At 35.8% G+C, this 15,550-nt stretch overlaps 1 protein-coding gene across 2 annotated transcripts; it reads right to left on the reverse strand.

Annotated features, from left to right (window-relative positions):
• Nucleotides 1-3,092: 3,092 nt before the first annotated feature.
• On the reverse strand, nt 3,093-11,081 carry LOC306850138 (MAP3K12-binding inhibitory protein 1-like). 2 transcript variants are annotated; one of them, XM_079385595.1, is made up of 9 exons: nt 10,917-11,081; nt 10,367-10,483; nt 8,959-9,162; nt 7,975-8,071; nt 7,612-7,677; nt 6,590-6,742; nt 6,369-6,466; nt 3,627-3,665; nt 3,093-3,509 (listed from the first exon to the last, which is right to left on the reverse strand). In XM_079385595.1, exons 1-9 carry the CDS (start codon nt 11,067-11,069, stop codon nt 3,402-3,404), a joined length of 1,035 nt encoding a protein of 344 aa, XP_079241721.1. In that variant the 5' UTR covers nt 11,070-11,081; the 3' UTR covers nt 3,093-3,401. The 2 variants fall into 2 exon arrangements, with proteins under 2 accessions (XP_079241721.1, XP_079241720.1); XM_079385594.1 differs by having other exon boundaries at nt 6,369-6,496; nt 10,917-11,075.
• Nucleotides 11,082-15,550: the final 4,469 nt, after the last annotated feature.

The raw sequence follows: 15,550 nt of genomic DNA on the forward strand, positions 1-15,550 counted from the left end.
CTAGATCTATCTATCTGTCTAACTTGTTGATTTTATAACTATTTGGTTTATACTTTATTTTAAGGACCAATTCTCCTTAACTATAGTGGCTTAATAGCATGCATACTAGCATATTGGCTGTTTATTAGTACTTATTGAGCACATAATAATGCCTTATTCTGCATGACCATATTCTAAATCCCTTAACTCAACCCAATACCTACACTTAACATCTACCTTATTATCTATTAATAAGCAGCAAATTTGGAGTTTATTGAGGAAAAACTCTTAATTATGAATATGTGTTCCCTAATCTTAAGTGTTGCCACTATTGGTTATGTATTTATTCTTTGATGGTGATTATGTTGATTAATTTCTTTTAATTGTATGTGTTACAATATTTTTCAAAATACTACATTATTGTTAGAAAGGTGTGGGCTCTGTGGTTGTACATCTTGTCATTGGGATGCAATAATAAAGTCAGATTCCTATCTGTTAACTATAAAAAAAAAAAAAATCTTGCCTGTTGTACTTTCTTGATGCACAAGTCAGTCAAATGCTCATTACCAAGACATCGTTTAATGAAATGCCTTGCTGATTTACCTACATTCCATTAAAACTTGGAAAATCAAAAAGTACATCCAGACACCTCTTGAAGTAGATGCATTGTACCAGCATGAGCGTGTGACTTCCTGCTGCATGGCAGGAAGCGTGCGGGCTCAGACCGGCAGGGTTAACTTCAGAACTCCCCTGTGGAGCTCCTCTCTCTGTGATAATAGTTGCTCGCGTAATGAAGAGCAGCCTGCTAGCCAACAGGTGGTCCTTTTTAAAGAGCCTAGCCACTGCACTCAGGACGGAAAAAAAGCTGCCATGCTAAAATGTGTCAGAATCTAATGTTCCGCAGAATGAAAAACCTGTTTTCTTCCTTTTGTTCAGCGCTAGAGATTCAGCCTTATTCGTCATTGTTCCCCGCACAAACGAGCAACAGTCTTTTTTGACACAGAGCCATGGGGGGAAGAAAGACTGAAGCTGACTAGTCACAGGAGAGAGAGAGGGGGGGGGGGGGGGGGGGGGGCTTTCTTTCCTTCTTTTTGGAGGGTTGAAGCCCATTAAGAGTTTGGGAGTTATGAATGGTTATGAGTCCGTGTCTCTCACTCGCACAATGTAGGAGAGCCAAAGAAAAAGAGAAAAACCTGACTGCTTTTCTTGAGACTTGCAAAAAGTCTTAATCACATACAGGCAGAACAGAAGAGATAGTAAAAGGTAGCGAAAGAGCGAGAAAGCGTGTGACAGAGAGAAACCAGTAAACGAATCGGGACGGAAGTACCTTTTGCTACAGACAGAATGGCTGGGTGAAGTGGAGTGGATGGGGGTGGGGAACGGAGTTAATCCTCCGGGGGCCTCAAAACGTCCCCCTCTACCCTTATAAAATCATGAGAATATAGCCACTGACTGCTCTACAGGCTTCTTAAGCTGCATTTTTGGTATGCTTCTACTCGTAAAAAATTTATTTTGTTTGCCATTTATGGTGGTTGAGGAGCAAAGCATTGATTTTCCACTACTACAATGTAAAAGATTACTCAAGTCTCATATATTTAGGAAAAAAGAAAAGAAATGAGGAACCAATTTGTAGAATGTCAACAAAGGACAGAGAATGACAGTCACTTATGTAGACTATTTTTCACCTGCCTGCGTTCTCAGCTTAATGACCACAGGGACAAACGGACACTGCTGAGCTATACTTCAGAACAAAAGCCTTAATTCACTTTTATAATCCATTTGTTATTGTCAGGCCAATTTGTTCTCTTAAGCTACATAAGGGTCCAAGCCTGAGACAAAAGCTGAGGGGTAACAATGGCCAACTCCCCCGTTTGCTTTGTTACTGTTCAAGTACACACCTCCCAGGGTGCATTGCGGGCCTTTTTCGGGCTCAGAAAGCTGGAGCAAAAATTAAAGAGGTCTGGTAGAACACCTGGAGGAGTCGGCTTTTGCTTCCCACTTCAATGTTACAACAGATCGCAGCCCTCACACAGAGAATTCCAACAAGTCCCTTGTTTTGACAAGCCTTCACTCAGGCAGTTTTAATTACCTGTCATGATGGAGTTGTCGGGATTCTGAATGTGGGTCTGAGCTGAGAGGAACAGGAACCCAAGGTACAGCTTGTGCAATAAAAGTACATCAAAATCCAATCACGACTTTTGTATGTGCAAATGTCTTCTGTTTTTCTGTATATAAGATTTTTCGGTGTGTATTTTAAATAAGTTTTCTTCCAGTAAAGATCTGTCCAGCTAAAGTCCTAAAAGGATAGTTCACCCAAAAAAGAAAATTCAGTCACCATTTATTGCATGACATTTAACCTGCATGACTTTCTTGCAGAAAGAAGTTGACCATTGGCTTCCATTGTTTCTCAAAACATCTTTGATGCTCTGCAGAATAAAGTCAGTCAGATTTGGAGCAAAGTGAGGGTTAGTAAATTCATTTTTGGGACAACAATTCCATTAAGTTTCTATTATCAAAAGCTTCAAAAAAGAAAGAAAAAATATTTAAATGCACTGCTGTCTGCTCACACTGCCTGCCGTTTGCAATCACATTCACATATTCTTTAAGCAGTCACCTCTACCCTCAATCACATTTAATAATCATAGATTGGTTTTAACATGTTAACATATTCATAGGCCCCTTGCTGACAAGGCTGCTTAAGAATTATTCTTGAAATATTTCTTGCACATTTAAAATAGAAACAGCAAAATAGCCTGAATTTCCATCAATTTTCCAGAAAATAATTTTTTTTTTTATCATATTTTAATATCTGTAACAGTTCTGTCATTTCAGTATTATTTTGTCACCCCCCCCCCAAAAAAAATGAAGATTTGCATTATTTCTACAAAAATCAAGAATATTAATATTGTTACAAAATTGATACTATACATGCATGCCATCAATTCTGTTGAAAAAAATCTTATTTTTGTAGGTTTGTACTTTCTAGCCTTTTTTAACAGCAACTATATAACATGGGAGCTAATTCCTCACAGCTCCTCAAGGAACTACCTTGCAGACCATTGATATTCCAGTATTTTGAGCCTCCAAATTCAATGTACACAACCAAACACATTGCACATTCAGATATACTTTATTTTCTGAAAATTACTGGAATGTATGCATAACTGAGAAAAGGAATGTTCAAATAATAAAAAAAAGCAGCATATGAATTCGGATGCATGAATTTATTTACATAAGTGATGTACATAGTAAACGCACGACAAAGGAAAACGTACATTTTACAGATATAAAATATTCAGCAGCACACAAAACCCAAATCTACCCTGAAATCCATGTTTATCACATTTCTGTACACGACCAAAACAGAAGATCTAACTCATAATGAGAAGGCATAAAAAAAGTTGCATGCAAGAGTCCACGTGTCAGAATGAAAACTCCCCTGCGTCTGTGGGTTGGAACTCGCTGGATTTCTTCATCAAGGCAGCTTTGACGGCACTGATCTTCCCATCCAGCTCAGCGAGACTGTAGTTCTGTGAAAACAAGGACATTTTTATCAGCTAATATGCTCTCATTGAACTCGTACCTCATATTTTTCCCTTTATGAATACACAAATGCATTACACAAATGCATAAGTAATGGAACTTACCTGTGACACTGAAGCCTTAGGTCGTTTGTGCGAGTAATTCTGAGGTAAAAAGAAAAAAAAGAATGATATGAATGCCGATTTATGAACAATGCACATCAGTCGTCATTCGATGAACTGGCAAAGCATTTACCTCAATATCAGACTAAACAAAAATCTCTTACATAGCTGTTTTTCACAGAAAAAAAAAGGGGGGGGGGGGGGGGGGGGGTACGTAATGGCAGCCAAAACAATAAATTGAACCAAGGACAACTAAGTGGACAGAAACGGCACATGATTAGAGTATGAAACACAGACAGAGATGTCCTTCAGCATCACTCAATCACTGCCAACAGAGCCGAACCGCCATAGACTTGCACTGATTAACAGTATTAAGTGGGGCCATCGGGATTCTTTCTGTCACCCAGTGGCCCTTTCATTTATTCTATCCATCTCTTTTTATCTATTACCCATAATTTGTCTTCATTTTAATCACTTTTCAGTGTGCATATGGACCCACTTGGCAGATGCATGATATCTGCTCACCCTGGTCAGCAGAGTTCAATTAATTCATTCGACTTGCTGAAAGCTGCACCGCAAACTAAGATGATCAGCATATTTGACGGCACTTAATGTCCCACTTTATAGGCAATACACACACACACACACACACACACACATTGCTTTCAGCACAGCACTGAACTAAGCGAAGCTGGTGTGAGGAGGCGTAGAAACGGTTCAAGAGCACTTACTCAGCTAACTTTGATGGGCTACAATCTGACAGGGATAACAAATTCTGAAGTGAGGGAAAAAAAATAATCCCTCATATCAGTTTTTAATGGTTTTGAAGAACTGGTCCGGCCGACTGTCATGAACGCAGGAGGAAACACATAAGTGAGAAGTCTTCAGCGTAACAAGGATGTGTGCGGTACAGTGTAAAAACAAACAGAGAAGCCAGTGGTCACTGGTCAAACTCAGTCCAACACCATAAACAGGCTGTCATTTTTAGTGTTTAATTGTTTCCATTGGTGTAGACTTAGATTACCTTTCAAAAGGTTCAAATGTCTTAAAGTCGCTTATGCTCATCAAGGCGGCATTTAATTTATTAATAGGACCACAAAACCAGTCATAAGGGTCAATTTTTCAAAAATTGAGATTTACACAATCTGAAAGCTGAATAAATAAGCTTTCCATGGATGTATGGTTTGTTAGGATTGGACAATAGTTGGCCGAGATATAAGTATTTGAAAATCTGGAATCTGTGGGTGCAAAAAAATCTACATATTGAGAAAATTGCTTTTAAAGTTGTCTGAATTAAGTTCTTAGCAATGCATGTTACTAATCAAAAATTAAGATATGATATATTTACGGTAGGAAATTTAGAAAATATCTTCATGGAACTTCATGGATCTTTACTTAATATCCTAATGACTTTTGTCATAAAAGAAAAATCAATGGTTTTGTCTCATACAGTGTATTTTTGGCTATTGCTACAAATATACCCCAGCGACTTAAGACTGGTTTTGTGGTCCAGGGTCACATATAGCAAAAACAATTCTGTTGTGAAATAAGCACGGCAACCAAAGGTGCGCCAACTAAATACTGAGTAAAGGGTCTGAATACTTATGTAAACACAATATTTCAATTTGATATTTTTTTATAAATTTACAGATATTTCTAAGATTCTGTTTTTACTTTATCATTATGAGGTACGGAGCGTAGATTAATGAGAAGATATGAATTTAAACAACTGTAGTATCAGGCTGCAACATAAAATTGAAAAAAGTGAAGGAGGTCTGAATACTTTCTGAATGCATTGTATATATAAATATATATGTCCTCGCTGACTAAAAGTATTAATTTATTCTTTAAAAAAAAAAAAAAAATGGAAGAAGCCTTTTGAATGGTACTGTATAATGCACCACCCTCTCTTTGGGCCTGCGCCTTTAAGAAATGATCCTTTGCATGTGACATGAGCAACAGTGCTTGTCTTAAGACTCTTTGCAAAGCCTTATTGCATTATGACAGATTCATAAAACAATCTGCACTCAAATTTGCCACATTAATGGTTAAGGTCAGGGTGAAATCATCATGCTTCAAGATAAATGAGGGGAAAATCTCTTTAGAAAATGAGCAACAATTATAAATGGCCCAGAAAACAGGATATATCAATATTGGCATCTATTTTTCCAGTTCTTTATATCCTAACATTTTTTTCTTCAGAAACATTTTCAAGTTCTTTTCTTAATGCCAGTTAGGTGCAACTGTCAAGCTGTGCAATTAAGTTTTATTGAATTTCATTCATTTTTACTAATATCTCAAAATGCCAATATAAACTTGAATGAATATCGCTTTGTAAGACACTGTTTTAATCTTCAGATTAATTCTTAAGACAAAAAGTACAAACTGTCATTTTAAGCAGAATAGCCTCAAAAAGAGCTCCAGTGGCATGTCTACATTCTTTTTAACCACTTTTCTCTACTATTTAATTTTTTAGAATACATAAACGCTGTGTATTAGAAGGTTGAATACATTTATTAATGTTGTGATTCATTTAAAGAAGAAGAAAACAAAACAACAACTCCCTATCCAAATCACTCAATGTGTGGTTCTCAGTGTTCATAAGATACTGTGGATGTTGAAAGAGCGTGGAACTTGTGGAATGACACTGCTAAGATGAACAAACTAATTCAATATCTGATCATCCACTCCTCCAACAAACAAGGACATACACACATTCTCTCTCGCTCTTTTCCTACCACTTACCGTGGAGTGGAAGTACTCTGGGGAAAGACCCTCAAGCTCCAGAATTCGATCTTCAAGTTTCTTTAGCCGCTGATAAACGCTTTGAGGAACTGGACCTGCTACAGATACAGTAACAGTAGAATGTTCATCTGTCAGCATACACAAAAAAATAAATACACTCCTGAACATGTGAAATATTAGGACATTTAACTTCGTAATGCTCTTCTATTGATCTCACATACCTGGTGGAAGTGTAAGGTGAGATTCCATGTTTTGGAGCCTCTCCTCCACGGCATGGTTTCCACAGTCTCTGTTCATGGATCCCTGCTGCTGGTCTGTCAGCTCAGCGCGTGTCCCTCTGGTTTGAGGTCCATATGTATTTATAACACGCGTCACTGCAATAGCAAACAAACACAGATTAATGCTCCACAAATCACCCGATCATCCTGTTATTATTGGCCTAGAATGTGAGGGCAAGTACATTAATCACTACTCACACAGTCTGTATATAATTATATTTCTGTATTTACTATAATTTCATATTACAAAATTTCTGTTAACAATGTACACGTATGTACAAGTATGCAACTGTTGAAATGTTTGGGGTTGGTATGATTTTTCTGAAAGATGTCTGCTCAGAATGGCTACATTATGTTTGTTTAATTGGTGTAACGCGTTACTGTAATTAAATTACTTATCCACTGAAAAAGTAAAGTAAGGGATTACGGTTCATTTTTAGGTAATTTAATTAGTTACTTATAAAGTACTTGCGTTACATAACGTAAGAAACTTTTTTTTTTTTTAAAAACAAACATTAAAAATCGTACTCATCCCAAACTTTTGAATAGCGCTGTGCTTGTGTGTGTATATATTATATATTTATACACATACATATACAAACACACACACACACGTTTTTGTGGTTTATGGGGACTCTCTATAGGCGTAATGGTTTTTATACTGAAGAAACTGTGTGTGCTATTGCCCTACACCAACCCTACACCTAAACTTAGCCCTCACAGGAGACTTTGTGCATTTTTAGATTTTCAAAAAAACACCATTTAGTATGTTTTTTAAGCCTTTTGAATTACGGGGACATAGGCAGTGTCCTCATAAACCACCTTCATATTGTAATACCTCTGTCATACCCATGTCATTATACAAATTTGTGTCCTCATAAACCACATAAACATGCACACACACACACACACACACACACATCAGATTTGAGGTTCCATACAACAAGAATAAACAAGAGCTTAACCTTTGACATGACTTTTGAAACCAGGATATGGTGTAAATACTGCATCAGTTCTTGCACAGCTGTCCTCTATACACCACATAGGAAAAAAGTTATTGTTAATTTGCAAATTAACTGATTAATGATCAATTAATCACTGCATTACACATATGTAATAGTAAACATTGCAAATGTCTGAAGCAAATGTCCTGATTTGATAGAAATAAAGAGCGTTTAACACCTGGTTGTATTTGAATGATTTAGTCTGTACATGAGGGGTATATTTTGACCTCACATCCGTGGAAATCAGCACTCTTACAAACAATGGCAATTGTGCAGAAACCCATCTGACCGCCCCCCATGCCGCCGGTGCCCTCCCATTCTCACCCTGATTGCAGTCGATCACGTTGCAAAACTCCCTCACATTGTTTTCATTGATCTCCAGCTGTTTGCGCTCTATAAATGCAGATATCCTACGTTCAATCTGAGAAAATGAGAAAGAGAGAGAGAGAGCAATGAGAGTCGGACTGATGAGCTATTGAAGAAAAAAAATCAATCCACTGTCTTCTTTTTTGCTCTTTAGTTATAATGAGGAACACTAGGCCATATGGGCTGCATGACTAACAAGTGACCGCAGTGAACACAATTATTCAAAAAATCAAAATATTTCTCACACACAATCATTTCAGATAGTTGTGATTTGCTTGGGCCTTTTATTACAGTAACTGTAAATAAATAAGCAATAAAAATGAGGGCCTCCTTGTCCTTCGCCCACATGCAATTTCAGCGTGTAATGAACATCCACTTCATAACGTTGCAAGGACCAGGACCTCTCTCAGGACTCTCAAAGCGGGTGGCTATTTGTTTCTCTCTGAAGGAAAGCAGGCGGTGAAGGAGCCTTCCATTCATTCTCAACAATCTGTCCATAGACAGCAATTCACACTCCTTATGACTGACCAACTGAGGCAGATTACATGCAAATAATAAATAGCCACTGTCAAACATTCAACTTTAATTGCATTTGTGAAAAGAGATTGCTTGAATACTTGCAAAAAGGGAATATTTGGTCCAACAATAATCATTGGTACATACAAATAAAACCAATAATAGCCTAACTGTTCAACTAAATAGGCCAAAATATATAAATATATAATGGAACTCCTTTGTCACTGGCAGCTTAAAAACATGACATGACTGAAAAAAAAAAAAGATTTTCAATTTTGTCATTATTCTCACTCCTCTTTGTGGTAATACAAGGTTAAAGGTTAAAAAAGACCAGTAAAAATAATCCATAAAATATAGATTATATTTATAGACATATATAAAATATTTCTATATTTTGTGTAGTTGTATGCTTGAGAGATGTTTAACCTCAGATTTAGCAGCCTTTATCTGCACATTATCATCGATTTGAGTCTTGTTACGACCCTCATGGACAATGCTGTGGTCAGAAGTAGGATGCTCTGCGTCAACCACCATCTGCTCAGATGCATCTGCTGTTTCTTTCCTGTCACTGCGGCCTGGGTTGGAGTGGTCTTCAGACTCTACCATTTGCTTCAGGTTTTCAGAGACTAACTGAAAGAATCAAAAAAACTAATTATAAAGTGATAACAGATATTTCAGTTTCATTGTGTATCTATAATGACAAATTATGGCTTAGGCAAACAAATATGTGACCCTGTACCACAAAACCAGTCATAACGGTAAAATTTGTGAAATTGAGATTTATACATTATCTGAAAGTTGAATAAATAAGCTTTCCATTGATGTATGGTTTGTTAAGATAAGACATGATACAACTGTTTGAAAATCTGGAATCTGAAGGTGCAAAAAAACTAAAATATTGAGAATATTGCCTTTAAAGTCGTCCAAATGAAGTCCTTAGCCATGCAAATTACTAATCAAAAATTAAGTTTTGATATATTTACGCTAGGAAATTTACAAAATATCTTCATGGAACATGATCTTTACTTAATATCAGATATCCTAATGATTTTTGCTACTTTAGACTGGGTTTGTGGTCCAGGGTCACAAATGAGATAATGTACAGTCAGCTAATCATCATCTCAAAATAAATCCTGACAGGGTAACCAGAACTCTGTACTGAAAGAGAAAGATTTGGTTTTGCTGTGTCAGGTTTTATTTTGCAATAACTAATTCACATCTTCCTTCTTATAGGCCTTATTCAGGATAGTGGTCGATTTGCCCACTGTCCTGTTCATGTCATTTTCACTGTGTGCTGTACATAAAATGAGTGTTACCTTTGAAAAAATATATATTCCCAATGCAACTAAGTCGACAACTAATTCAGGACAAGTTTTTTTTCACCAATTCAAGCAAGGCTGTGAGAAGTAGATGTATTTTAAATAGCTGATTGATGACAACAGTACAACCATTGTCTATCTATCTATCTATCTATCTATCTATCTATCTATCTATCTAGATAGATAGATAGATAGATAGATAGATAGAGTGTCTATTTTGGGTAAGGTCCATTACACATCTAAGCAGCAGCCACAACAATAGAGAAAAGAAATAAGTAGATAAATAAACAATAATAAAATCAATAAAATTAAATGAAAATGACAAATAATAATAATAATGTAAGTACAATATGTAAACAAATAAATGGCAACAAAAAACTACATGGTGTGTTAGTCTATACAGTTGAGTTGTCATTATAGACTAATAGGATGCTGTAATTGATCACTCAGAATCAAGTATTCCATAGAGGCGTGTTAATTAAATTAGAAAACACACTAAATAAAACAATGTTTACCTGTAGTTTGGAGATGTGCTGTTGTAAACAGGCATACACCTGAGATGGCTGAAGTTCAGAGATGTTCACATTGTTGACATTGGCACTGATGCTCAACACTTTATCCCCCACTTTTAACTGGAAAACAAGAGAAAATGTATTGCTTCTAAATCGTCTATTTGCTTTTGCTGAGCATCTCCAAACCAACCTAGGTCCCTAATTGATGGTCGTCTGTTTATTTATTGTTTATGAGAGGGATGTCGGGCAGCTGTCAGTTGGTGAGACAGGAAGTAAAGACCAGCATAAAGAAGCAGATCAGCGAGACCATCAAACAGTCTCAGGCTGGCAGCAATATTAGAATAAACATGCATTCGCTTTTACTGCATGCTGTTTGCTACTATTGATAAATCAGGACAACAAGGGTGATCTCGCTACTTTGAAGATCTACAGGTTTTGTAATAATCAAATAATCCACTAACTTACAATAACTGTTATGTGCTCTAAGAGATTGTGATGATATCCCGGTTTTCCCATCCCTGTTTTAAAGCGCGTGCATCTTATTTACACAAACCTTTGCGCCAAACTCAGCGAGGGACTGGATAATAGAGCCAATGCAGTCTCTGAATACATCCCGGTGTGCTCCATGATGTGAAACCTGGCTGCTGCGCTGCTCCTGTTTACTTCCAGCACACGCACCGCGTCTGTCTCCGTCCGCCGCCATCATACTTCCGCTCCTGCCGGCAGCGCTGATTGCTGATTGGACTACGCGCTACTGTAGTCCATGACCTCACTTCCTTTAGCGTCGTGGTTCCAACATTTGCGAAATCAATAATCATAAAACAGAATATATTGGAAACATATTTATTTTATTAGCAAAATATTTTATCCATAAGTGTAAGTTTTCTCTAAAAGTACCCAAATTATATAATTTTTTGTGTGACTTTAACTACTTAAGACGTTGAAAAAAATTAAGAACAAAAAAAAGTGTCAAATTTTTGAAATTATATGACATTTTGTTGAGCGAAGTGTAATTGGATTAATATGTCTTTTTTCTTTGTAGGACTACTTAAAATGTTTCTATTGTCTTCCTTATGTTTTTGTCATCCACTGTCATTTCATTGTTATGGATCTTCAAGTGTATTATTATTTGTTATTTGATTGTTCAATTGCTATAAAAAAAAAAAAAAACTAAAAAAAAACAACATTTGCGAAATCAAAACAAATTTTAAAAGTTAACATTTATTATTATGTTCACTGTCTATCTTGTGTTACGTTCTGTTGTGTTTTTATTATGCCACATTAGACAATGCATCTATGTTGAAAAAAAAATAAAAAAAATAATAATAATAATAATAAAATGTATCTTGCTGTTTAGACATGGTACCAAGGTAATACCATGTTTTTTTTTGGCATGCACTATGGTCCCATGGCATTTTTATTATTTTTATTTTTATTAGTACTGCATAAATGTCTATATTTATCATGTTTTTATACATATACTGTAGTCTATGAAGCTATAATAATGATATGGCACTTTATTTTAATATGATCTTGTTAGATGTTTCATGTAGTTATCGTGAAAACACTAAGCTATGCATGATTAATCAACTACCCTAAACCAAGTCTTAACTTTATAAGTGCATGTTGTTATTTTAATACACTTTAAAATAAAGTAGGCTATAAACAACATTTCATAACCCTTTCTGTGTCAAATATTATATAATGAATTCTGTAACATATGTTTAAAGGTAAAATGACCAGTGTTAATGCATTTGTTTAGACTGCAGTTGTCTGGTTATCATTCATGGGATAGGCCTACCTACCTTTTCTATAGTGGTCAGTGCAGTCAAGGTCATAAGAACGTCACTCTTCTTGTTAATCACTTCCCCTGTCAATCAAAGCAGTGTCAACTCAGTTGAACTTGTATACTGTGGTCAAAAATGTGACCTTTAAGACAAATCGAAGGGTTTTTACATCGGTTCAGTATCCATCATATTCAACGTCAGGCGTTTCACTCTTTAGGGGATATTTGTCAGATTGTGCTCACCACTCAAAGTTTTTCTTCCAGGGAGCGTTTTGAAAGGCAGGCTGCCCGTTTATAGCAATACTGACTGTCTAACAATAGTGTAAGGGCAATAGGGATGGGAAGCTGCTCACAATGGTGCTCTTTTCTGTCCCGAGAAAGTGTGGGAAAATCTCCCTCGTCTATTCATACATTTTTTTCTTCTTTTTTTCCATATAATGAGGAGACTGATGAACGCAACAACTGAGAAAAAGAACAATTACCATCAATGACAAAGCACAAGTGCTCGGTGCTGAACCCTGTAATGTCTTCTGGAAGGGTTAATCATTTTAGGAAGGGTTTTGGAGACAAACCTTTCAGCTCCAGTCCTTTCTGTGGCGCTCTTTAATTCCTCCAGTTGGAAGAGAACTGTAACACTTGACATCCTCTTACACTCTGGGCTGTTTGAGCATATTCCCACGCAGCAGGACACATGAGGAGAGGTGCCTTGGGTTGGCTACTTGGAGAAACCAGGTTTTCAGTTTATTATATTTTAGAAATATCTTTCCACTGTAAATATGATTCAAACAAGGTGGTTTAACAAGTGGTTAGATAGATAAAACACACACACACACACACACACACACACAACTGGTCGAGTTTGTAATTAAGAATCTTTTTAGCGTTTTTAAAATAAATAATCTTATGCTCAACAAGGCTGTATTTATTTGATCAAAATACTGGAAAATTTGTGAATATTGAGATGTTATTGCAATTTAAAATAACCATTTTCTATTTTAATATATTTTAAGATTATTCCTGTAATTGCAGAACTGAATTTTCAGCATCATTACTCCAGTCTTCAGTGTCACATGATCCTTCAGAAGTCAGTATAATATGCTGATTTGCTGCACATGAAACATATACTATCAATTTTGAAAACTACCACAACAACTGCTACTTAAATTTTTTTTTGGAAACTATGATGCTTTTTGTTTCTAGAATGGAAATGGAAAAATTAACAGCATTTATTTGAAATGTATCTGTTTGTTTATCTTTTGTAAAATTGTCTTTTGATCAATTAAACACATCCTTTAAAAATGTGTTATGTAATATACATAATATAACAATATAATATGTGACCCTGAACCACAATATAACATGTGACCTGTCTTAAGTGTCAATTTTTCGAAATTGAGATTTACACATCATCTGAAAGCTGAATAAATAAGGTTAGGATATTTGGCTGAGATACAACTATTTGAAAATCTGGAATCTGAGGGTGCAAAAAAATCGAAATATTGAGAAAATCGCCTTTAAAGTCGTCCAAATTAAGCCCTTAGCCATGCGCATAACTTTACCCTATTAAAGTTTTGATATATTTATATATATACATATTATGTCGTATACTATTATATAAACAAATTTGTCAGCTGCAGACATTTGGTTAGCAGAAGACTGCTTTTTTTCGTCCATATCCTTTCAATAATCCTTTATGTATCACGATCCAAAACATTCACTTAATATACTTTACACTGTGAACAACACTGTTTACATTGCTCTCGAGGCTCTCAAAAATAACCCTTGTTGACATTCAAATAACAGCAAGTACTTTACAAGCATACTACAAACAATTCTTATACACTCTAAATATCGGAATGATTGTGTTGGTGCATTCAATGAGATAAGCGGGCCCTCTGAGTCTCATTTACATTGGGGGACAAAAAGCAAAAGAAAAACCTTGGAAAGTTTCTGATGCTGAGAGACCAAACATGCATGGTGTTATGGAGCTTTCGAAAATCACCTATGTCTTGTCAGAAGGTACAGTCATCAGTTTTCAGTTCAGGAAACAGTTCTGTTTTACCCAGCAACTGTGAGCAGAATGTGCAAGAGCAGATCTAGCGTAATTGTTTCTCCTATATCTTGTTCAGCTGCATCTCTTAGTAAAAATGATTTTGCCTTTGTATCTCGTCCTTTATTTCTCTCTGTTTTACACTACAGCACAAAAGAGCATATATATATAAAAAAAACAAGGTCAATGGGGAGTCTCAAAGAACCTGAAAGAGAGAGGAAGAGGACCATTAAATTTAGAAATATCTAAGACATGTAATAGTGACCTCAGGTGCTTTCATCTATATCTGCTGTACAAATAGTGATCAGATTTTATAGAAAGGAAGTAGCCCTGTCAGCCATGTTTCATTTCTTCAAAGCAACCTTAAGGTATATTAGGTACACCACATCCGAATCTGTAAGAATGTATTGACAACATATGTTTGACATACATAACTGATGTTTCTATTAAGCAGCCTGTTTTGTGCATAATTTCTGCATGAGGTATGGATGTTTTCTTTATATCATGGAGATATTACTGAAATGATCCAAGAACACAACATTGTGAAACGCTGTGAAGATTAAACAGAGGAAAAACATTTAACAGAAATAAAACAATCCAGGAGTAACAGAACATTTCCATTGTGAATTTATTGCATTTTTTGTAAGGATGGACAAAGTCACAGTATACCAACTTATAACTTATCTGTGTGCTTCAGAACTTCTTGTTTTCAGAACAGCTTACTGATTCTCTTATCAATATAGTAATGTTGTAAAGTATTTGGTGGAACACCATCCCATCAAATGAGAGGGCTTTTATACAAACTGACTTTACATTGAATTCAGCTTGTATATTAAACAGTTCTTGCTTTATCTGGGAATCGAACCCATGACCTTGGTGTTGCATCATGCTCTAGTTTTAGAGCTGTAGGAAGGCTAATAGAAATGAAAATGTAAATAATACTGCCCAGTTTTCTGAAAGGTGACTCATGCTAAGCATAAAACTAACAGCTATACTAAAAAACTGCTTAGAAATGTGCCTTAGCTCACCAAGCAACACATGATATTGCAAAATTATTATTGGGTTGGTCTGGACACATCTGACATAAAAAAATATATGATTTTTTCCCCACCCTTAATTCAAATAAATATTTGCTTATTTAATAAGCATCGTTGCATTAGCATTTATTTTGCAGACTTTATCATAACAGACCTGTGTGGATATTTTTGGGTCACTACCTATAAAATGAGAGCTAATTTATCATTTTTTCTAGTCTAGTTCAAATATCTACTTTGAACATTTTTGATCCTACATTTACATTATAAGAAATATCGGTGACACTTTGGTATAGGGACCAATTCTCACTATTAAG

Source organism: Barbus barbus (assembly GCF_936440315.1).
Source record: "Barbus barbus genome assembly, chromosome: 30".
Lineage (NCBI taxonomy): Eukaryota > Metazoa > Chordata > Actinopteri > Cypriniformes > Cyprinidae > Barbus > Barbus barbus.